The sequence below is a fragment of the Jaminaea rosea genome (assembly GCF_003144245.1).
Source record: "Jaminaea rosea strain MCA 5214 unplaced genomic scaffold BDZ90scaffold_5, whole genome shotgun sequence".
In the NCBI taxonomy this organism is placed as follows: Eukaryota; Fungi; Basidiomycota; class Exobasidiomycetes; order Microstromatales; genus Jaminaea; species Jaminaea rosea.
The window spans coordinates 486,319-507,637 of record NW_020289979.1 but is presented as its reverse complement, the minus strand read 5'-3'; the positions used below and the strand labels follow the sequence as shown (position 1 = coordinate 507,637).

At 58.5% G+C, this 21,319-nt stretch overlaps 9 protein-coding genes across 9 annotated transcripts; 6 read left to right on the top strand and 3 right to left on the bottom strand.

Annotated features, from left to right (window-relative positions):
- Positions 1–205: 205 nt before the first annotated feature.
- On the top strand, positions 206–1,056 carry BDZ90DRAFT_251670 (cytochrome b560 subunit of succinate dehydrogenase; the record flags this gene model as incomplete). Its single annotated transcript, XM_025507738.1, has 3 exons — positions 206–401; positions 696–893; positions 971–1,056. 3 exons carry the CDS (start codon positions 206–208, stop codon positions 1,054–1,056), a joined length of 480 nt encoding a protein of 159 aa, XP_025362679.1.
- Positions 1,057–1,296: 240 nt separating this feature from the next.
- Positions 1,297–3,932, top strand: BDZ90DRAFT_251669 (WD40 repeat-like protein). The gene is made up of 2 exons (XM_025507737.1): positions 1,297–2,056; positions 2,123–3,932. The coding sequence occupies exons 1-2, from the start codon at positions 1,734–1,736 to the stop codon at positions 3,717–3,719; spliced, it is 1,920 nt and encodes a 639-aa protein (XP_025362678.1). The 5' UTR covers positions 1,297–1,733; the 3' UTR covers positions 3,720–3,932.
- A 919-nt stretch (positions 3,933–4,851) lies between these two features.
- On the top strand, positions 4,852–5,465 carry BDZ90DRAFT_259892 (ubiquitin-conjugating enzyme E2; the record flags this gene model as incomplete). Its single annotated transcript, XM_025508201.1, has 3 exons — positions 4,852–4,875; positions 4,967–5,373; positions 5,453–5,465. 3 exons carry the CDS (start codon positions 4,852–4,854, stop codon positions 5,463–5,465), a joined length of 444 nt encoding a protein of 147 aa, XP_025362677.1.
- Positions 5,466–6,341: 876 nt separating this feature from the next.
- Positions 6,342–6,566, top strand: BDZ90DRAFT_212941 (hypothetical protein; the record flags this gene model as incomplete). The annotated part of the gene is made up of 1 exon (XM_025504154.1): positions 6,342–6,566. A coding segment is annotated over one exon (225 nt), but the record flags the coding sequence as incomplete, so codon positions are not given.
- Positions 6,567–7,054: 488 nt separating this feature from the next.
- On the bottom strand, positions 7,055–10,275 carry BDZ90DRAFT_231824 (hypothetical protein). The gene is made up of 2 exons (XM_025506016.1): positions 9,860–10,275; positions 7,055–9,794 (listed from the first exon to the last, which is right to left on the bottom strand). The coding sequence occupies exons 1-2, from the start codon at positions 10,179–10,181 to the stop codon at positions 7,078–7,080; spliced, it is 3,039 nt and encodes a 1,012-aa protein (XP_025362675.1). The 5' UTR covers positions 10,182–10,275; the 3' UTR covers positions 7,055–7,077.
- Positions 10,276–11,471: 1,196 nt separating this feature from the next.
- BDZ90DRAFT_219189 (ras-domain-containing protein) lies at positions 11,472–12,459 on the top strand (the record flags this gene model as incomplete). Its single annotated transcript, XM_025504391.1, has 5 exons — positions 11,472–11,503; positions 11,587–11,681; positions 11,756–11,837; positions 11,917–12,044; positions 12,131–12,459. 5 exons carry the CDS (start codon positions 11,472–11,474, stop codon positions 12,457–12,459), a joined length of 666 nt encoding a protein of 221 aa, XP_025362674.1.
- A 708-nt stretch (positions 12,460–13,167) lies between these two features.
- BDZ90DRAFT_279193 (hypothetical protein) lies at positions 13,168–13,828 on the bottom strand. Its single transcript, XM_025509156.1, has 2 exons — positions 13,416–13,828; positions 13,168–13,333 (listed from the first exon to the last, which is right to left on the bottom strand). Exons 1-2 carry the CDS (start codon positions 13,748–13,750, stop codon positions 13,225–13,227), a joined length of 444 nt encoding a protein of 147 aa, XP_025362673.1. The 5' UTR covers positions 13,751–13,828; the 3' UTR covers positions 13,168–13,224.
- A 71-nt stretch (positions 13,829–13,899) lies between these two features.
- BDZ90DRAFT_231820 (hypothetical protein) lies at positions 13,900–16,601 on the top strand. The gene has a single exon (XM_025506015.1). It carries the CDS (start codon positions 13,972–13,974, stop codon positions 16,525–16,527), a length of 2,556 nt encoding a protein of 851 aa, XP_025362672.1. The 5' UTR covers positions 13,900–13,971; the 3' UTR covers positions 16,528–16,601.
- Positions 16,602–17,044: 443 nt separating this feature from the next.
- On the bottom strand, positions 17,045–20,716 carry BDZ90DRAFT_226828 (hypothetical protein; the record flags this gene model as incomplete). Its single annotated transcript, XM_025504725.1, has 1 exon — positions 17,045–20,716. One exon carries the CDS (start codon positions 20,714–20,716, stop codon positions 17,045–17,047), a length of 3,672 nt encoding a protein of 1,223 aa, XP_025362671.1.
- Between the last annotated feature and the right edge of the window lie 603 nt (positions 20,717–21,319).

The following is a 21,319-nucleotide window of genomic DNA, read 5'->3' as shown; positions in this document are numbered from 1 at the left end:
GACTGAAGGCAGCGGCGACGACGACGTCGAGTGGCTGGATTGGTCATCGCTACCACCACTCCTCCCCCCGGTCGTCTTCCTCACCACCACTCCTCCCACACCGCCCATCATGTCGCTCTACAGAGCCACTCCCACTGCCCGCCTCATGGCGAGGTCCTTCGCCCGCTCCTCCCTCGCCTCGTCATCATCCTCAACACCGCTGAGGATGGTCGCTCGTGGTGCCGCGACGAAGCCCAACTCGAAGCCCGCTACGACTTCTCTTACGCCGGATGACAGCTTGAGGATCTTGAACGAGCAGAGGAGCGTTAGGCCCAGCTCGCCGCATTTCACCATTTACCAGCCGCAGCTTACTTGGCTTGGGTCGATTGCAAACCGTATCACCGGGACTGGGCTTTCCGTTGGTGAGTAGCAGCGTGAGGGTTTCTGCGCATGGCGTGCGGGGACAGGGGAAGAAGGTGCGAAAGAGGAGGAAAGGAGGAGAAAGAAGAGGATGAGGATTGGGAGGGTAGCATGGGAAGGGTGCGACAAGACTTCATGGTCTCCGGGCGGACTAGTCTTGCAGGGCCCATGGGACACGCTCTCCGATGGCTGGGAGCGATGCCAACAGACGGAGCTTCGCAGCTATGTCGATTTGCCATGTAGATGCGAGGACAAGTGCTCACCCTCTTACCCGTCGCCGACACTCGCGCTCGCAGGCATGTACGCATACGCTATCGCCTACTTTGGCGCCCTTCACACCGGATACGGCGAGCTGGTCTCGTCTGGCTACCTGACTTCGCTCGTCGCCAGCTTCCCCTTCTGGCTCAAGCTCTCCCTCAAGGCTCCCATTGCTGCTGCTTTCAACTTCCACACCTGGAATGGTATCCGTCACTTGGCCTGGGACATGGGCTACTGTAAGCATCGCTGCTTTAGAGGAGACAGCGAGATCGATAACTGACCACGTGTTGCCCTGCCTTCCTCGTACGCACAGTCATCTCGGTCAAGGGATGCTATCAGTCGGGTTACGCTGTTCTCGGAGTCACTGCTTTGGGCACCGTGGGTTTGTGCATGCTCTGAGCGAGGGACATGAGGCGCGATCTTAGTAGCCTCAGCGCGTCTTCTCCGAGCCACTGTTCGTAATGCTAGCCTATATCATCATGTTCGATTGCACCACGTCTGTCCCGCCCCCCCCCTCCCCCCCACCATCAAGAGCTTGGGCCTCCCCTCATCGTCACGTTGCGTGTTCTCATGTTTGTATGCCGCCCGCCTGTCCGCCTGTTGTGTCGGGCGTTGGTCTGGGCGGGCGGGTGGAGCGCAGGCGGGCGCATCTGCCTCTGTTTCCATCCGCCCTCTACTCCTTTGTCTCCTCAACCATCCGTCCTTCTCTCATCACCAACCCCATCTCGATACGCAAAGTGAAGGCGAGTGGGCTGGCTGGCCACTCGACCTCTCTGTCCTCATCCCGTCATCCCTACATTTCGAAGAAGGCCCCGTTATCCCCGACTTCATCCCAACAGCTACGCCCCCCCCTTTTCGAAAGTCCAGCCCGCCACCTAAAGATCGATTCTCCATCGCCTTTCTACTCGACGACTAGCCAAGCGTCATCAACTGCACAAATCAGAACATCTGCACATTCACAATATCAGACATCCTCCTCACACACAGGGCAACAAGAGCTCCTTCTGGCCCGTCTTTGTCTTCGCCTCTCATAGTGTTGCAACGTGCATACAAGCTTCACCCTCTCAACGCTCAGGATGTACCAAAGCGAGTTTGGGAGACGATTGAGGGATCAGTCTGGCGCAGCCAAGCCAAGCGGCAGCGCAAGCTCTCCTAATGGCAGGCACTCACCCACAAAGAGATTCTCTCGCAATGTTGATGGTAGCCAGGCTGCACCCAGAACAGAGTCTCTCGCTGAGCTGCTGAGCGGAGGCGGCCCTTCTTCGAGCTCTTCCTCTTCACTCCATGACGAATCACCGCGACGTGGGGCCACGGGCGTCAACGGTAGCTCTAGCAGTAGGCATCAGCTAGACTCTCCCCGCACACCGAGCAAGCGCAACAAGCAAGTGCAAGCCGACCGGTGAGTCGGCGATCCTGGCGAGCTCTGTAATGTCACTGTATGCTGACCCTTTCACCCCTCTCGCAGCTATGTACCATTGCGCGAAGGCTCAGAAGCACAGGTGGCGGCATTCCAGCTCATGGAGACCGAGGCCAGCACGCCGGGCCGTCACAAGCGTAAGATGGCGCCAGACATGGATGCGACGAAGGAGGAGGCGAACGAGACTTTCAATACGCTTCTGAGCACAGAGATATTCGGTACGGCCGCAGCACAGTCACCTCAACATTACAGCGCATCCCCCTCGAGCAGCGCAGGCGCAGCAAGCTCGAGCTCGCGAGCATCATATACCGCCCCGAGTACACCCACTAAGCGCAACTTGCTCGCATTCAGCTCGCCCTCATCTTCACGTTCGAGGTCATTGGGAGGCAGTGGAGGAAGCAGCGGCAGCAGGCGGGGAGTAGGCGACGATACGATGAGAGTGGGCTCGAATACTACGCCTAGAAGGAGAGGCAGCGGCAGTGGCGGCAGCGGCAGCGGCGGTGGGAGCGGAAGCCTCTTTGCTGGCAAGAAGGCGGGCGTCAACGGCTCCAGCGAGACGCTCAACTCACCAACACATCGAGGCTACGATACGAGTCCGGTTAGGCTCGAGTCGCAGCGCATGCTCCTCAGCCCCAGACGGCCAGCGAGAACGGTGAGCAAGGTACCCTTCAAGGTCCTGGACGCCCCAGACCTCGCAGATGATTTCTACCTCAATCTCGTCGACTGGTCCTCCAACAACACCCTTGGCGTTGGGCTAGGCAAGTCCGTCTACCTCTGGTCGGCGAAAGACTCCATGGTGCAGAAGCTCGTCGACTATGAGCCTGCGGAGGACAAGGTCACCTCGCTCAGCTGGGCAGGCAGAGGCAACCACATCGCCGTCGGTACAGCAAATGGACTCGTCCAGATCTACGACGCAGAGAAGCTCAAGCTACTTCGCACCATGCGCGGTCACACCTCTCGCGTTGGGTCCCTAGCATGGAATGAGCACATCCTCACCTCTGGCTCGCGCGACCGCCTCATATACCATCGCGACGTCCGTGTCCCTGAGCAGCATATTCGAGAGCTTCGCGGCCATAAGCAAGAAGTATGCGGTCTCAAGTGGAACACGGAGACGAATCAGCTTGCTAGCGGAGGGAATGACAACAAGCTCTTCGTCTGGGACTCTCTCAACGCTACGCCCCTGCACCGCTTCAGCGAGCACACGGCTGCCGTCAAGGCTATCGCGTGGTCTCCTCACCAACATGGCTTGCTCGCCTCGGGTGGCGGTACGGCAGACATGAAGATTCGCTACTGGAACACAACGAACGGCTCTCTCCTCTCCGAGGTGGACACGGGCTCGCAGGTCTGCAACCTCATGTGGTCACGCACGGCCAACGAGGTGGTATCCACGCACGGCTACTCGGCGGGCAAAGTGCAGAACCAGATTCAAGTCTGGCGCTACCCTGGTATGCAACAGATCGCCACTTTGACGGGCCACACGATGCGTGTCCTCTACTTGGCGATGAGCCCCGATGGGGAGACCATAGTCACAGGAGCAGGGGATGAGACGTTGAGATTCTGGGATCTTAACACGCCCGCGGCGAGTAAGCGGAAAGAAGGCCTGGCTCAGAGTAGCGTGTTGAGCCCGTTTGCCAAGTTGCGGTAAAGGAAGGTGCGGTTGGCCACAAGTTGATACCCCTACCAGTGCCCATCACCTCGTCGAGTCGTTTGTACCGGCTCGTGCGGATCCTACGCCGCTTTCCCTTCCTATATCTCGCTCCCTGTCTTCCCAACCCGTTTTCTCGTCACTCGCGTTGTCTTTTGCACATCTGTACTCTTTCTCTTCTGCACTCAATACGCCATTCTTCAGACTCATCGTCGGATGTGCTTGACGTGACGGTGGCGTTGGTGAGCTTCTCGCTCTTCATCCTCTGAAAAAGACGCCGCAGTTGCGCGGGTACAAGCATGGTTGATACTGTGGATCTGCACTCCTTCGTGCCCTGGCACAGGTGTTGATCGCCGTCATCATTGATCCTCCGCCATGCTTGGCTGCCTAGCTCCTTGCTTGTTTCCCAATCCCGCCCTGCCTGCCTCTCTGCCTCGTGGAAGCGTCGTTTCCCTGCCTTTCTCTCAGCGCGGGCCAAAGCCAGGGTCAAGTCGAGTTGAGTCTCAAGTCTGAGTCGAGTCGAGTCGAGTCGGGCTTGATCATCGCCCGCCCTCGCTGCCTGCCCGCTCGCTCGACCTGGCCACCGACTCGACTCGGGAAGCAGGGCGGCGGCGTTGGCGCCCTTGTGTCCTCGGCTCTCCACTAACCAACTTCTTGCCAACCAAACCACACCGACACTCGACTACCCACCACGTCGTCTGACCGTTACTAGCGTCGTCTCCACGAAGACCAGTGCAGCAAGCAGAGATCGTCCTTCGTCCTCTTTCCACACCTAGCATCGTCACTGAGCCCATACATCGATTCGAGTTGAAGTAGCATTCCGTGAGTAGGGAGAGGAAACGATGAGCAAGATTACACCGAGGGAGGGGGTCATGAAGGGTGCAGGGGACTGAGCGGGTGGCAGAGGGGCGCCTGAGAAGGCAGGCCTGTGCAAAGAGCGTCGTAGATGTCAGTGAGACATGTGGTCGTTGGTCTCAGCGTCATCGCATCGCTGGCAGGTTGGCCGAACGGAAGTGGATGATTGCAGAGGGGCTCAAGATGGTCTCGAGAGTTGGAAATTGCCGCCCATTTTGAACGACGAGCAGTTTTGACTGACGATTGCAACCTGTCACGACGCACCTACGCACAGACAATGGCTTTGAAGCGTATCAACAAGGTGAGCAGTCATCGAGAAGGCCGGTAGCCATCTTGTCGCTCTGTTAGCTGACCACCATCACTACCATCTGCCCCCGCGATCGCCTTTGCAGGAGCTCGCCGACCTGGGTCGCGACCCTCCTTCTTCGTGCTCAGCCGGCCCCACGGGTGACAACATGTTCCAGTGGCAAGCCACGATCATGGGTCCTGGTGACTCTCCCTTTTCCGGAGGAGTATTCTTCCTCAACATCACCTTCCCAACCGACTACCCCTTCAAGCCGCCCAAGGTCTCCTTTTCGACGAAGATCTACCACCCGAACATCAACTCCAATGGTTCCATCTGTCTCGACATTCTGCGAGACCAGTGGAGCCCGGCCCTCACCATCAGCAAGGTGCTGCTCAGCATCTGCTCGATGTTGACTGACCCGAACCCGGACGACCCGCTTGTGCCGGACATTGCGCACTTGTACAAGACGGATAGGGCCAGGTATGAGAGTACCGCGAGGGAGTGGACGAGGAAGTGAGTGCAGCGAGGCATTGAAAATGGAAGGACGTTGCGGCGTTGCTCACCGTATCCTCCCCTTACTCCTCTCGCGCAGGTACGCTATGTAGAAGCGCGGCCAGCAGCAACAGCAGAAAGAGCGTGCGCAAAGTCAATGGTGTACAGAGGCTCAGTTTGCGATACAGGACGTGGCGGGGATGGTGGAAGCAGGAGTAGCTGAAGATCATGAGATGGTCAACAGCGATGAGGGGTGGTTGGGAACAAAGAGGCGAGGTCGATCCTCGAAGGCGAGGACGAAACTCTCCTCAAGGTAGCGGCGTCGTGGTTCTCTTGCCTCCTGATTCTTCTCCCTCATGCTCACACCTCCCTCTCACTCAATCGACTACGACCCGTTTCATCCATGCTACGCCCCTGGTGATGTGCCAAAGAGCTGCTTCTGATTACCGAATGTCTTCACCGCCACCCGCTCGCTTCTCCTCGCGCATCGCCGGCCCATCTTCTCTCGCTCTCTGATGCTTCTCAGCATGATGTCTGCTGGTCAGAAGGGCTACTTGAGTATCCGATAGCACGGAGATGTTACGAGATCATTTTGACTACGCTTCTCTTTGATCCTGATGAAGTCGACGAGAGTGTAAGTGAGCAAGGTCGGACTAGCGGCCGAAGAGGAGCCGTCGTCGGGAAAAGGTGGACGCGTGGGTGCGAGCGAGCGGGCGTTGGTGTTGATCTCCTTCGATCCTGTCCATCACCTCCAATTATCCAGCACATCGCCACTTCAATTTGCCAAGTCTTCTGCCAAAGAAGTCAGCAGCACTCGACTATCCAAGCAGCTCGAGCGAACCACACAGCGCCCGACATCCTCCTTCTCACTCGCACGCAACGCCTCAACGTGAGCAAGCATGTCCTCCCCCTCAACCACCGCCGACTCCTCTACTCTGCAGCCTCTCGCTGCCGCCAGTAGCTCAGCCGCAGCTCCCCTTCCACCTACCTCGTCATCACCAGCCGCTCCCACTGCCGCCCTCGCCCCCACATCCTCTTCAGGCGACGCGGGCGAGCCCTCAATCTCCTCTCCACACGAGCTGACAGAATGGGTCGAGTCCCTCCTCGACAACCTCCAGACCCGCTTCGATCGAATGGATAGAGCAGCTGCTGAGCGATTAGATGAGATGGGTAAGAGGCTGGATAGGCTCGAGGCAGGGGTAGAGGCAATGATCGTTGCTGGGAGTGGGACGGCGTCCGGTGATAAGTAGGAGAGCACAGCACGACCATCGTGGTTGCAAAAGCGCACTGGAGCTTCTTGAGGAGGCCCGGCATTCATCGCATACAAGAAGGCGTACGGATTCATCAAGCTGCTCATTCTTCAACAAAGAAGTCTTCGATCTCGGAATCACATCATCTCGACCCTGCCCAAGTGGTCACACGTTCCTCACAACAACAGACCGGGCCCGCGCTCTATTGCGCTACGGCCGTCGAGCTCAAGACTGGCGATCACACCAATGCCACTCGCCTACGCGCTCTTGTGAGGTGAATCGCTGGCAAGGCAAATAGTGCGTCGGGAATCATCGGTGCTCCTAGCCAGCGGGCTGCGGCGGCATATGGGTCACGTCGAGGCCTAGGAAGAGAGGACCAGTGAAGGAGAATAATGGAGGAAGGACGAAAGAGACAGCATCCGGAAAGGGGGCGATCGTGTACGAGGGCAGGGCGATATTATTCATGCTCTGTACTCTACTCAATCAGACGTCTCAGCTCGTGCAAATCCTCCTCACTCGTCATCCCCTTTGTCTTCCCTTCCTCTCCTCTTCCTTCTCCCTCCTGCCCCTGCTCCGCCAAAGTCTCCCCCACCCGCCTCAACAACCTCTCCGCCCTCAGCAGCGTATCTTCCACGTCGATCGATCCACTCAAGCTCTGGTAGAAGGCTAATACCTCATCGAATGCCCGTAGATGGCCCACAACAGCGTCCCTGTGCTCGAGTAAGATGGCGAGGCAGATGAAGAGGTGGTGGTGCCTTGTTGATGGGACTTGACCCTGGTCACCTGCTTGATCATCGTGGTCCTGTACTCCGTGCTCTTGATGCACGCCAGGCTCCAAAGCCCAACCCGCCTCCCAAAGTCTAGCGACCCCCTCGAGGTCGAACTCTCTCTTGAATCTAACTAATAACCACCTGAAGCAGAAGAATAAGTTGAGGCTACCTGTTCTCTCCAGGTGTCCGTACAATCCACCGTCCATCCGTCGCAGTAGAACCTGCAGTGCCAACAGCTGGCTCTTGATGCCCTGTTGACTGCTCAAGAAGTTGGAGCGGATCCGCGACATTAGGGCAGTGAAGCACCAGAATGCCGCGCATGAATGTGATGGGTGCTGAGGAGCTAACACGGAGTAGACGGTCGCGCACAGGTCCGACATTCCTTGTACGTAGCCTCCTAGCTCGGATTGGGAGATGAACTTGCTTTGTGCAAGGCGGGCTAGCTGGCGGGGCGGGTAGAGGGAGGGAAGGTCCAGGTCTAAGCTGGGTGGGCAGTCATCTAGGGTCGATGATCGAGATGCATCCTTTGAAGGCTGCGGGCCGGAGGTAGTGGAAGCTGTTCCTGTGCTCTTGACACTCGAGGCCGTGCTGGATGGTGATGAACCAGAGGGCGTTGCCTGCTGACTATGTGACCAGCGGCGGGACTGCCCGACGAAGAGAGTGTCGTAGAGCGTGTAGGTCATGAGGACTTCTTCTAGTCGCGCGAAGTGCGGGTTGTAGGGAGAAGCCTGCCCTGCTTCTATCGTCGGGGTCGTCGCTCTTCTCTCCTCACCTGCGGCACTGCCTTTGAACAGCGGTAGCTTGCGATCTGTCCGGAGCACATCCACACGAATGCGATGTTGCTGCTCTTGTACATCAGGCCGACGGGAGAGCTTGCAAGCCATCTCTTCCACCATGTGAGCTTCTTCACTACCTGTGTTGGTATCGAACGAGGAGTCTGTCGACGAGGCAGATGGCGGCTCCCCTTGACCCTCCTCGCCCGCAATCCATAGGCCTCTCAATTTGCGCCATCCATCCTCCCTTCGTTCCCAGGTCTTTTCCCTCTCCTCATCATCCGTTCCCCACGGCACGACGTTGAGCAGTGCAGGCCAAGCGTCCGGTCGTGCACTAGGCGCCAGCCCACGCTTGTAGACCTCTCGCTTTGCGTGTCGCCATGAGACCGTCGGGCGCCCCTGAGGCCCACCGCGACTCCACTGCTCCCACTCAGCTGCAGTGATAGGGTCGTATCGCCTCACTGGCCGGAAGCGCGCAGCATCTGGATGATCGAGCATTTCCCATGCGCCCAAAGCATCGTGCACGCTCTTCTGCTGCTGTTCCTGTTCCATCGCTGTCCGCTTCCGATTACGCTCTCCCTCCTCTGCAACCAGCCTTGCCCATTTAGCCAGATAAAGTCGCGCAGAGTCGTATTCTGCGACACCAGCCTTCTCTGCCACATCTTCCGCGTTTGCCGCAGCCGCCGTCGACGACAATGAAGACGAAGACGAAGAGGAGGCGGGAGGAGCAGCTCCAAATGGTCCAAGCGGCCCGGCCTGCGCAAAAGTGGGGGCAGCCGCTGGAGTACGCCCGACGAAGCGATGTGCCGCTTGCTGATGGTGGGCAGGGAGCTGCTCGATTACTTGACGTGAGACGTCCCGCGCTGATCGGGTGACATGGGAAAACTGGCTGAGTAGGGACATGCGGGTCGCTTTTGCCCATGAGGAGAAGGACTCGCCTCCCTGTCCAGGCTGCGATGAGGCATGGCTGCTTCCTCCACCATCGCCAAATCGGCGACCGGTACCACCGAAGCGCGTTGGATAGGTGGGGGAAAAGGGATCGTCCGGGAAGACGGCGTCGAATGCTGAGGACGAGGAGGCAGCAGCGGGTGGCTCGTCGATGGCGTCATCTGCCCATACAGGAGTACTGTGAGCCTCCAAGTCGGCTGCTTGAGGATTGAGCAGAAAGGTCCGCTGATCGTGCACTGAGCGATGTACTACAGCGTACTTGCGGAGGTGCTGAACGAGCTCATCACCTCCCCAGATGCTCGACGAGGGGGCGGGGGCGGGGGCGGGGCCTGGCGCTGCGGTCGCTGCTGGAGGAGAAGTAGAGAGCTGTGCAGCTGAAGGAGATCCTGCTGCTTGATTCTCAATCACATTGCTCAAGCTTGAAGACGGTGAGGAGGACAGAGCAGTGCTGCTGGCTCGATGTATGCCAAGCGCCGTCTTGCGGCTTTCGTCGTCGTGAAAGTAAAGAGTCGGGAGCGTCTCACCACCTACGAGATTGACTATGAGGGAGCTATTCCAGTTTGATACCGTCGGTGGAGTGATGCAGATGGAGTAAATGGACCCTAGGGATTGACAGAAGGGCGGAAGCGTCATTGAGGACTCGCCGCCGGGAGGCGCAGTTGAGTTTGATGCTGTTGGTACCGAATCAATGAGTATCGAGTCTGGACACGGATGCTGTTCGAGTCAGCATGTTCCGAGAATCTTCATCACGAGGCGCTTCCCTCACCATCGCTGCCCTTGTCGTCATTGCTGCGCAGCCCCTCTGCCTCTCGGAGCTCCACTTCGATAAGCTTCGCCACATCCCCACGCTGCTTGGCCATCACCTCTGGTATCCATGCCAGCAAGATGTCCTGTTGGTTCCTTTGAGCCAGCGTCGGCAGCGATGATGACGCCTCATTTGCTATGCTTCCGCCGTTACCACCCGGTGCGCGTTGGAGGAGTGTCAAGAAGCCGACTTGATTGTGAGCCGCATATGGAGTAGGATGGACGGCGACGCGGGACTTGGCATAGAGAATGCGCACGCTGCCAGAAGCCTTGCTGCTCTCCATCTGAGCGCAAGTCCTATGAGGCAAACGAAGTGACGAAGATCAGCCAAAGGGGCAGTGACGAGTCGAGACGATGAGAAGCGCAGTTCGGTGAGATCCAAAGACTCAGCAGATTGAGATTCCTCTCTCGCCGCTTCCTCGCACGGACCTTGGTCCGGGGCAACGGGATCAAGCCACCGATGGACGATGATGCCGTCTCACGTCTGCTCAGTCATCGTGCGGAGGTGGATGATCGATGATAGAGCTCATTGCATCTGCATTTTGGCGACATCACTGGGAGAGCTGCCCATCAAGACTCTTGCCCGCCATCGTCACAGACCATCGACGTTGTGTGCTTTGGGGTGCTGCCCTTCGCCCATGATTCTTTCCCTCGTGGACGCCAATGCTGCACAGCTGCCTCCCTTGCCTCTTTGCCGCAAACACGGGACCCATCCTTGTCATTCGGCGTTCGCGGCGAGGAGGCCGAAAGAGAGGAGCTCACTTGCCCTCCCTCCTTCGCTAGCATTATGCTCCATCTTGCACCCTGTTTGTCCGTTTGTTACTCGCGAGGAGTCCCCACTTTTACTCCTGCCTTGTTTGCCTGCCGCGTCTGCTTGCTTGCTTTGCATCCTCCCTATGTTGTCGAGGCACACAGCCCAGCCGACCAGATCGCCAGGCCGCCAGCCGCCTCCGCCGCCGCTGCTTCTGCTGCTCCTGCTGCTGCTCCTGCTGCTGGGCGCCATGGAGCCATCGAAATCTCTATCACACCTTCGATTGAATCACGCCAAAAGTGCGAAGCTCCTCTTTCTTCTCACTACCACCCGATCGCAGTCTTTACCAACAGTCTCGAACTCGATCAACCTTCTCTCTAACCCTACCACCTCACGCCCTGCGATACCTCTCATTGCTCTTTCACCGCTACCGCGCTGCAAGAATCCATAGCTTCCCTCGCCTCGAGCTGCGCTCTAATTCGCCGCCCTCCGATCGCATCCCGGGTGTCGTCGACTTCGACTTGGACTGCCCCCTCTCTTTCCCCCACATTCTCTTTCAACATCCTCCTCATCAGTATTGCGCGACTACAACCTAGTCCGCCAACAGCGCAGAGATTACTACCATAGAGACTACTACAAGGCTCTCATAGATCCCTCCTCACCTTCAAGCTGCGATCATCACCGCTGTCACGCCCAGACTTGGAATCGGATCGACCCAATCATACCCCAGCGGCCGTCACCTCTCTTTCAACAGCCATCCCGCCATATCCCCACGCCCCTTCTCCCTCCTCTCCCTCTCCTCTAATCAAACAGAACCACAGTCATGAACGCACAATTTCTGCGTGAATACAAACTGTGCGTTCATCGAGGACCGATCGGAGTGGTCATCCAGTCCAGAATGCTGACAGTCCCTCTCTGCCATGCGCCACATACAACAGCGTCGTCGTCGGTGGTGGTGGAGTGGGCAAATCTGCCTTGACCATCCAATTCATTCAGAGCCATTTTGTCGATGAGTACGACCCGACAATCGAAGGTGAGCATGAGCGAGACGATCGAAGACCAGAGCATCATCGTCCTAACCCGCCGCCCCTCTTCGCCGCTGCGCAGACTCCTACCGCAAGCAATGCCTCATTGATGAGGAGGTCGCTCTTCTCGACGTGCTGGACACGGCTGGGCAGGAGGAGTACAGGTAAGTGGTCGTGCTAGGACGCCCGAAGAAAGATCGATCGATCGATCACATGCTGATCGCTCCTCGCTCGCTATGACAGCGCCATGCGCGAGCAATACATGAGGACTGGAGAGGGTTTCTTGCTCGTTTACAGCATCACCTCTCGCAACTCATTTGATGAGATCTCTACCTTCCACCAGCAGATCCTCCGCGTAAAGGACAAGGACTGTGAGTGCAGAACAGCAGCAATCTCACCATCGCTCTTAGCAGGCCTTTCCCACTGACCTCGTGGTCTTTCCCTCATTTGCTCTCAGACTTCCCCGTCATCGTCGTAGCAAACAAGTGCGATCTCGAGTACGAGCGTCAAGTGGGCTCGCACGAGGGTCGCGAGCTGGCCAAGCACTTCGGCTGTCGCTTCATCGAGACGTCGGCCAAGCAGCGCATCAATGTCGACGAGGCCTTCTCCAACCTGGTGCGCGAGATCAGGAGATTCAACAAGGAGCAAGCTGTCGGCCGTCCTGGGGCAGGCGGAGGGATGGGAGCTGGTGGCGCTGGGGGAATGGGTGGAGCGGATAAGTCAAAGAGGGGGGCAGATGCTGGTGGGCATGGGAGTGGGTGCTGCAAGGGATGCAGAGTGATGTGAGTGGTATGGTACGATCAAAGGGCGAGGTCTGGCGCGGGTTACCGTCGATGGCGAAGAACACAGCCGCCGCCCAGACGCGCAGATGGCTGCGTTCGTCTCGATGTCAAGTATTCCCGGGCAGGAGGAGGAGCAGATCAGGACGCTAGATACGGCAGCAGCAGCGGCAACAAACAGCCCCACCCACAGCACCAGCACACGATCATTCAGGCTGAAGCATGGTTCCCACAAAGACGACGAATCCCCTCTCTTCCCCTCAACACGCCTGCAAGCGTAGATCCCATCCCTTGCTCACCACACACGCAATATCTCAGTAACGACAACGGCTTCCCCGGCTACTCTACGCAACGGCTTGCCCGTCTCGCCAGCCTACCGACCTCTTCACTCATCTACCCTTTACGCGTATCCAGAGCGCTGCAACGAAGCTGCCGGGCATGGCCTCGTGCTGCTCTGCTCGTCCATCCCCTTCCTTCTCCCCTTGCTCCACTGTGTTTATTTCCCCTACTGCTGCCGCCACTGCGGGCGAGCACCCTTTTCACTTCTGCGCTCCCCTTGCTTGTTGAATGAAGAGATGATGAAATACAGGTCTGTGTGAGTCTGACCGAGGTGGTTGGAGGCAGGAGCGGCAGAAAGCAGCTCCACCAGATCCGTTTGAGCGCGGCGGGGCGCTCCTCATGGGGTTGTGGTCCGCACTCTCAAGCTGACTTGGCGGCGCTACATGCTCAGCGGATGAGCGTCCGTACGTGTGAATGCTCATGGTATATTTGATCATGCAGACTGACCGCTACCAGCGGCACCGCGCCCCTTCCTATTATGCTCCTCGATAATCGTCTTCATCCTCGCGGTCTCTGCGCTCCTCGCACTACGACAGACTTGCCTACCAGAGAGATGCGATGAGTAGCGTATTGAATCAGCGCGAGTTCATTCTACTCGTTCTCTCTCATTAACACGCAACTCACCAAGTTCCCAAGGAAACAAAGACAAAGGCCCCTGCTCCCCAATTCGAGGCATGCAACATCTTCCTCCCCGCAATAGCCCCTACGGCTGTGATGCCCACCCCCGCAGCGATACCCGTCAACAGGGAGCGCTTGGCACAGGGCACCTGTCCTGTGGTGAGGCGATTTGCTGTTGTGGCCGTCTGGTTGAGAAGGGAAGGGGAAGAAGAAGAGGAGGAGGGATTGGTGGGCTTGGTAGGCTCAGAGGCGAGAGTAAGGGAAGCCTTCTGTTGTTGAGCTTCCGGTGAGATGCGAGAGGGTTGTAGAGGTGCTTCTTGCTGTTGCGAAGAGGTCGACATGGCTGCTGCCCCTGAAGTGAAGTGAAGGTTGTGCTACTGCGATTACGTGAAAGGAGAAGTCCAAGTGAGAGGGAAGCTTCAACTTTCTCTGTCCGCCTCGGCCTCGTCGTCTCTGTCCGTGCGGCCTTTCTTGCTCCGTCGATGGATCGGATTGACTGTGGCTGCGCTTCCTTTCCCCTTCGATCCTCCTTGGTTTCCACCACGTCAAAGGCAAAGTCGCAATGGACGGACCCTCAGGTACCAGCGGCGGGCATCAACCGGCGCCGCAGAGTCAAGCATCTCATGCTGCTGCTGCTGCTCAGCAGTCGATGACTGACTCAGGCGCCGGCATGGCACCCTTCGCTCCTCAAGGACCGCAAGCTGGCCCTTCCTCTTTGCCTGCGCCCAGCGCAATGGGGCCGCCATCATACCCCGCAACATCAGAATCAGCAACACCAGCGTTCGAACCCTCTTCCTCATCACTCGGTCAGATGGGTCCACCATCCACAGACCCCGCAGGCGGAGGTGGCCCGCGCTCCTCGGGCAGAGCCATCCGCCCATCGCTCCGAGCATCAGGCATCGCAGTCCCTTCCCCCCTCACCGGCGAGCCTGCAGCACCTTCACCCGCCCGTCCCAAGTCCTCAGGGGCAATCTCTCCTCCAGCTGGAGGTGCGCCCAACCGGCTACGACGCTCTCATCGACCCCGAGCCTCACACAATCGCACCGCCTCTCGATCGGCTCCCCGTCTCAAGCTCTCCCTCAAATCCCACCAAGCTGGTCGTGCAGGCGCCACCTCTGGCAGCGGAGCTTCGAGGCACAACAAGACTCACGCGTATATGCAGGGCTTCGAAGATCGCGAGATGGACAGCTCAGACGACGAGACGGGCGAGGGGATGGCGTTCGAGGAGCAGTTGATCCTTCGATTACCCGATGGGGACGTCGCCAAGAGGCTCAAGGACAAAGTGCAGAAGAGACAGGTCGGCGTGCCCTTGGAAGGCGCTGCTGAGGGTAGTAGCGGCGGAGGAGAGCAAGTAACTCTCAAATTCAAAGACTCGCGCAGGGCGATGTTCAAGGTGGGCAAGGATATGTTTTCCGCCAAGCTCGTCGATTTGCCGACGATGATCGAGTCGCATAAGACTCTTGACAACAGACGACTCTTCAAGGTGGCTGATATCAGTCAGATGTTACTCGCCACGCACGTCATCAACGACGAGAGCGAGGTCACCTCTGGTGGAGCAGCAGCAGCCGCCCAAGATCTCACCGGCGACTCGAACATGCCACCTCCAAACGGCGATCATGGCGATCCCTCCGGTACCACTAGCTCTGCCTTCAACATTGACGATTTTATCTACCCGCACGGCCTCACGCCACCCATGCGTTGGGCGCGAAAGCGTCGTTTCCGTAAACGCAAACAGCGTCGTCAGACTACAGAGACGGTCGAGCAGGAAGTTCAGCGATTGCTTGCAGACGACGCGAATGCTGATGAGACGCACTACGAGATGGTAGATGAGGCGGAACTCGAGGAGGAGGAACGAGGGGGACGCGGTGTGTCAAGAGCAGGCACTGTAGGGAGGGATAGGGAGGGTACTGCTGCTACGGACGGCCTCCGCGGTGGCTCAGCAGCTCCCTCGACTGCGAGGGGGAGCGTGGAGCCTTCCGCTGCTGCACGACGACCGTTCGATGACGACGCTGCTTCCACAGTGGCGGGCGACGATCTTGAGAATGCCTCACAGATGGGCGAAGGAGACACGATGCTGGACGACGACGAGGAAGATGACGACGACGACATGTCCCGCCGCGGTGATGGAGATGAGGATGGAGATGTTGACCTGGATCTGCAAGCTGAGCTTGAAGCTGCTCTAGACGACGACGACGACGAAGACGAGGAAGACGACGGAGCTTCTTCCGTGGTCAGTCGCGGGCAGAGCCAAGTTGACGGCGGAGCGTCAGACGACGAGGACCTCTGGGACGATGGCGCAGGCGGAGACGACGATGACGGCGACGATGCAGCCGGTGACGGCGGAGCGGACGATGATGACGATGAGGAAGGGGAAGAAGAGGACGGCGACGACGATGACGAGAATGCAGGCGAGAGTGCTCGAGGTCCCTCTCTGCGCGAGTCGCGCATCCGCTTGGACCAACTTGAGGCCGAATGCAAGGAAATCGACTCCCTCATCCGCCGCAAGACCGTCGAAGCGGAAGGCACTGTCAACATCTTGATCAAACGACGTCAGCTCGAGGCTCTCAAGAAGTTGCAGCATGAGCGCGAGCTTAAAGGCTCTAGGCTGACTGCTCTCAAGGAGGAGAGGAGGGAGGCCAAGGAAATGAAGGAGGTGGGAAAGGAGGAGAGACGAAAGAGGGAGATGATGATGAGGCAAGGGGAGATGCAGAGGGTTGAGGAGGAGAGGAGGCGCGCGCAAGAGGAAGATGAAGCTGCGGAGGATCAGGAGGGGGGCAGACAGCAGGCAGCTGCCAGGGCGGGCTCAACCACCTCGACTTCAACGCCCGCCGGTACTAGCAAGTCGGCAAGTCAAGGAAAGCAAGCTCAGCACAAAGCTCGATTCGCACCCTCGAGCAACACACCGGCCAGCGCCACACCTGCGGCAATCAGCGGCAGCTCAAGCGCTCAAGACCTAGAACAGGTTATGGATGTCGATGCAGATGCAGACGTGGACGCGGATGCAGACGGCGAAGCGGACGACGACGAAGGGGAGGCCCAGCCGTCTGCGGCGGGTGAGGAGGGAGGCGAGGAGGACGCGGAGGGGGAGGAGGAAGATGATGATGATTTGTGGAGCTAGCGAGACCAGAAGCCACCTACTTGATCGATCCGCAGGCAGCGGAGCAACTTGTAATTGTAGAGGATTAACCCTTTTGACTGCCTGCCATGCCTGACTGACCACTCCAAGGAGGGCTGCGTGTACGACAAAACGGCTCATAGCACGACGACACGGAAGAAATTGTTCGATGCAAGAACGACGTTGAAATTAAAGAGCTGCGCTGGATCGAATGACAAACGAGGACGAGGCGGAGGAAACGCGAGGGGAAGTTGCTGCTTCTGCTGGTGCTGCTGTTGCTGGATGGAGAGGGATTATTTGATACAGAGAGGGTTGGGGATGCTCGCAGAGGGGGAGGAGGGGGGAGAGGGGGGGGGGGCGGCGTGGAAAGGGAAAGGGGGGAAAATGGGTACAGGTTCTAGGACGAGGGCGATGGGAAGGGCTGCAATTAGTGTGCTCAAGACAGATTGAGGTGATGAGGAGAAGAGGGGAGATTGCCAGGGGAGGAGTGAAAGGAGCATGGCCTCCCTAAGCATCAGCATCACTCCAGCATCGTAGGCGTCAACGACACCGGACCGTTGCTCCTGCCGCCGAGCGGTGGCAGAATGGCAGCCCCCGATGCAGTGGAGGGTCTCCGTGTTGCCCGAGCAGAGCGTGCCTTCGGCGGCGGCGGGCCTAGACCTTTCGCTGCGCCGCTCACGCCGCCTCCTGCCGAGCTGGCCGACACCAAGGAGTTTTCGGCACTGCTTTCCCCCTTGAAGACCGGGAGCTGTGTATGCTTGGTCGAGGGAGAGCTGCTGCCTCCGTGGCCGAAGTAGCCGCCGATGTCCTGGCAGGAAGAGGTGGACCCCCCTAGCAGGTAGTGTGCCTGTTGCTGCGGTATCGCTTCATCCATCGACGATTTGCCTGGGAAGGAGTCAGAGGGATTTTTGGGCGTCCAAGTCGTCGCGCCATTCGATGCAGGGCAGGTGCAGCTGATGTTGCCCGGATGAAGTGTTTTGGAAGCTGCTGATGCGATGGACATGGGCGCCGTGCCATTCTGGGGATGCTGCTGTCGGGGAGGCGACGCAGAGAGAGAGGGCTGCATTGCGGAGGATAGCGATGGGGAGCCAGGTGACGACATCGAGAGGCTTCGCTGCTGCTGCTGCTGGTAGCGTCTTCCCTCGGGCGAATCGTCGAGCGGTAAGATGCCTGCGCAGTGGCTGCAGAAGCGATACCGTGGAGAAGGTGGGCCACTCGCATCGACACCAACAGGAGTCTCGCTACCGGTGTCTGAATGCTTAGAAGACGACCGGCCCATCTTTGCTGCAGCCGCCATGAAGGACTGCGGTGGCAGCGCGAGAAACTCCACAGCAGACGAAGGGGTTGGTGGCCTAGCAGCGGCTGCCTTGGCGCGCCGAGCGTCTGAGAGACTTGAAGAGCTAAGTGAACCCTTGATTACGCCGCTTATCATGCTTTTGCCCAGCCCGCGTGCCGAGGATGGGCGCGAGGATGAAGATTCGGGAGCCTCACCTTTGCTGCTCAGCGGACGATGAGGCGCGACGGGTGGCGGTGATGCAGCCGTCGTCGCTGCGGCAGCAGGAGGTGCTCGAGCGGCTCCGATGCGGAAGTAATAGTCTCCAGTGTCCGGAGAGCGGGCTATCGTGCTTGGCGTGAGCACAGGCAGCTGCGGCACAGCAGACGGAGCACGATCGTCTACTCCGAAGCGGAACTGCGAGTCGAATTGCGACGACTGTGCGGGCTGCGGTGAGCGACCCGACTTGGAGCGCGGACGACCCGGCGCGGTTGTCTTCACCGACGTGGCGGGCGTCTCAGCTTGGGGCGGCGAGGTAGGCATTGCCGGAGTCTGCCGAGGAATGGTGGCTGCGACGTTACTGCTTGTTCGAGCGGGCAATGCAGGGCTCATCTTGGCGTCGAGATGCGGTCGAGCGGTTTGCTGAGCCACGTTGGCGTTGGCGAAGTCGCAGGAAAGAGCGCCCACGTCAGTGGGGAAGACTGGGACATTCTGCTGACGAACGGCAGCTGCGGCGAGGAAGGGCTTGACACTCTGGAGGAAGCGCAAGTCCTCGACACCAAGAACATGACGGCCTTGCGTCGAGGCAGCGACGAGGACAAAGTCGATGCCAGCGTTGCTAAGTGATGACAAGCTGACTGTGGTTGCCGCCGAGCCGTCTTGGCTACCGCTTCCGTTGCTGGACGATCTGGAGCCACTTGCCTGCTGACTGGCCGAGCTGCGCAATGAGACCATCAATGCGCAACTGTACTGCGGCCCATCTGAGGGGACGAGCCCAGCCAGTTCGACGTGTGCGGCCCTGTCGAACAGCTCATTCTGGTAGACGGCGTAGCCTGCTCCCTGCTTCAATGCTGCGCTGTAGAAGCCCGCCTGCATTGCCACATGCGGTGGGATGGGACTACCAGCGCTCGCAATTACCTGCGCGGCATCATCCTTGATGGCTACAATGTATGCAACATCAAGCTGTGTAGCCTCGCGCACCCTGAAAAGCGAAGCCTCAATCATCTTTGCATCTGCGCTGGCCCGTTTCCACCCTGCACCCATGCCATGGTGGCGTAGAGAAGCCTTGACGCCCTCAAACGCACTTCCCATGGCCGCCATTTTGGCTTCGAATCGCTCAGCAAAATTGTCCTCTAGGATGCGACTGACAGCCTGCGCTCCATGCCGGATCATATCTTTGTCCTCCTGTGAGAAGTCTTCGCGAGGTTTGCCATCCATGACGCATAGCGCACCGAATGGCAGACCCGTGCCACTTCTGATTGGATATCCCGAGTAGAAGCCTACGTGGCCAATGAGCGGATTGTCCTTGAAGCGCCAATCACGGTGGCGATTGAGCATCGTGAATCCTCGGTGCGAATTGAGAATCGTATGTGCGCAAAGGGTGTCTCTGCGACATGAGAGGTGGAGCTTGATACCTTCCTTGACGATGAGGTAGCCCTCGTCGTTGAAAAGGACGTCGACGTAGATAATGTCCATGTCGAGGGCCGTCTTGATGCGCGTGGCAATGGCGTGTATGCGGTCGAGGACAGAGGGGGGCAGGCCGAATATGCCTGCTCGACAGATTGCGCTCTTGCGGGCCAACTCCCACTCGGGCACCGGCGCTTTCATGTGGCTCTCCTCCGGCATCTCGCCCTCTACGACTGGCCGCTCGTTTTGATCGCCTAAATCAATGGTTCCCGCTACATAGGCGTCGAGATAGTCAGACCAGGACTTGAAAGTCGGCGCTGGTGGGTCAGAGTTGGAGCGTCGAGACTTTGTTGCCAGCCTTTGAGTTCGGAGTGAAGAGGGGACTTTTGCTCGTGCTGGACTCGCGATGTCCGCAAAGCTCCTCGATCGCAGGCGATTAGATTGGTCGGCATCCTGATCGGTATGAGACAAGAAGGTTTCCTCCTGCGTTGCAGAGGGGCCCCAAATAGTCTCTGCCTTGCTGTTCCAGTACCATCCCAGCGATGTGACCGCTTCCTCAACAGAGCGAGCCTGTGCCTTTGCTTGGCTATGATGAGGAAGAGGCGAGGACGACGATGCCGCAGAGGAGCGGCCATGCATGCCAAGGTCAATCGCTAGACCCTTGGGATCCTCGTCTGGAGCAACCTCGGAGGAGGATAGTGAAGTAGACATTGGCTCGGCCTTGTGAGAGCGAGACCACTTGTTGAAGGGTGACGAGAATGGCATACGAAACTTGGGCGCCGACTTGGTCGCCTTCGATGCGACGTCGCCTGACGAGAGGCTCAAGCTCATCTTCTGCGATCCTCCTCTCTCTGCTGCTCCTTCTTCAAGTCGAGCATACTGCGCAAAAGGATTGTCGTCGATGGAGGATCGGTGTGATGATGAAGGCGAAGAGGGTGGCGTCATGCTCAGGGTCGCTACTGCCTGTCGCTTGGCCTTGTTGATATTGATTGCCTTTGCAGCAGACGAAGGAGGATGAGACGGAGGAGAAGGATGGGCATCACTGCTCGCGCCTCTGAGGATGCTGGCCGTCGACGGACGCATTCTCCTGGGTGGCTTTGCAACCTTGTTTTTGAGGTCTCTCGTCAAAGAGACTCTTCGACCATCATCTCGTCCGTGTGAAGACTCCGCACCGGACGTCGTAGAAGAAGCTTCGCTCTCTCTGCGAGGAAAGACGAGGGAGATGGGCGGGCCTTCGAGGCTGTCATGGCGAGACATCGACCTCGGCATCGACATGACGGCTGGCGTTGACATGGCACGCCAGCCAGAGGGGCAGAATGGACTGCGCTGGGCGTCGCAGTATCTTCAAGAGGTGAGGAGATGGTGTTTCGAGGTGAGAAGGATGGCGAGGGAAACAGAAAGCCGCGACTGCCGTCCTTCCGCGGCCCTCAGGTTCCGTAGTGCACTGCTATCCCCAGCTTTGGCGCTCAAGACTGCTCTGAGGGACAGTATCCTGCGGTGTGTATGCGCTGTCTCGATTGGTGGTGGCGTAGGTGCGCACCGCGTGCTGCGCGACAAGAAGGAGACCGATGATGGGATCGGGAAAACGAGGAGGAATCCGGAGGACAAGCAGTGGCGGAAAGTTGAGATGGAGAAGAAGAGGGAGAGTGGCCGTGATGCAGACGAAGGTGACGTCTTCTTTTGTCGAAGACGATGACGACGAGGCTGCGATGATCACTCACTCACTCTCGCTCGCACTCTCCTCCTTTGCGCTTGCAATTGCTTGCTCCTTCTTTCCTTGCTATCGTGTGTCGGCTGAGATTTGGGCGTAGAGGAAAGCGAGTACAAGACGAGAGACGAGACGATGTACCTGGAGGAGGAGGCGTCGGGCGTGGAGGCAGCAGTCCAGACGCGCAG

Bases quoted from the DNA above. Each gene is read 5' to 3' on its own strand.
- BDZ90DRAFT_251669 (XM_025507737.1), top strand. From the start codon at position 1,734: ATGTACCAAAGCGAGTTTGGGAGACGATTGAGGGATCAGTCTGGCGCA. The intron at 2,057-2,122 runs GTGAGTCGGCGA...CCCCTCTCGCAG, and splicing joins AAGCAAGTGCAAGCCGACCG to CTATGTACCATTGCGCGAAG.
- BDZ90DRAFT_231824 (XM_025506016.1), bottom strand. From the start codon at position 10,181: ATGGAGAGCAGCAAGGCTTCTGGCAGCGTGCGCATTCTCTATGCCAAG. The intron at 9,795-9,859 runs GTGAGGGAAGCG...ATCCGTGTCCAG, and splicing joins TGACGACAAGGGCAGCGATG to ACTCGATACTCATTGATTCG.
- BDZ90DRAFT_279193 (XM_025509156.1), bottom strand. From the start codon at position 13,750: ATGTCGACCTCTTCGCAACAGCAAGAAGCACCTCTACAACCCTCTCGC. The intron at 13,334-13,415 runs GTGAGTTGCGTG...TCTCTCTGGTAG, and splicing joins TTTGTTTCCTTGGGAACTTG to GCAAGTCTGTCGTAGTGCGA.
- BDZ90DRAFT_231820 (XM_025506015.1), top strand. From the start codon at position 13,972: ATGGACGGACCCTCAGGTACCAGCGGCGGGCATCAACCGGCGCCGCAG.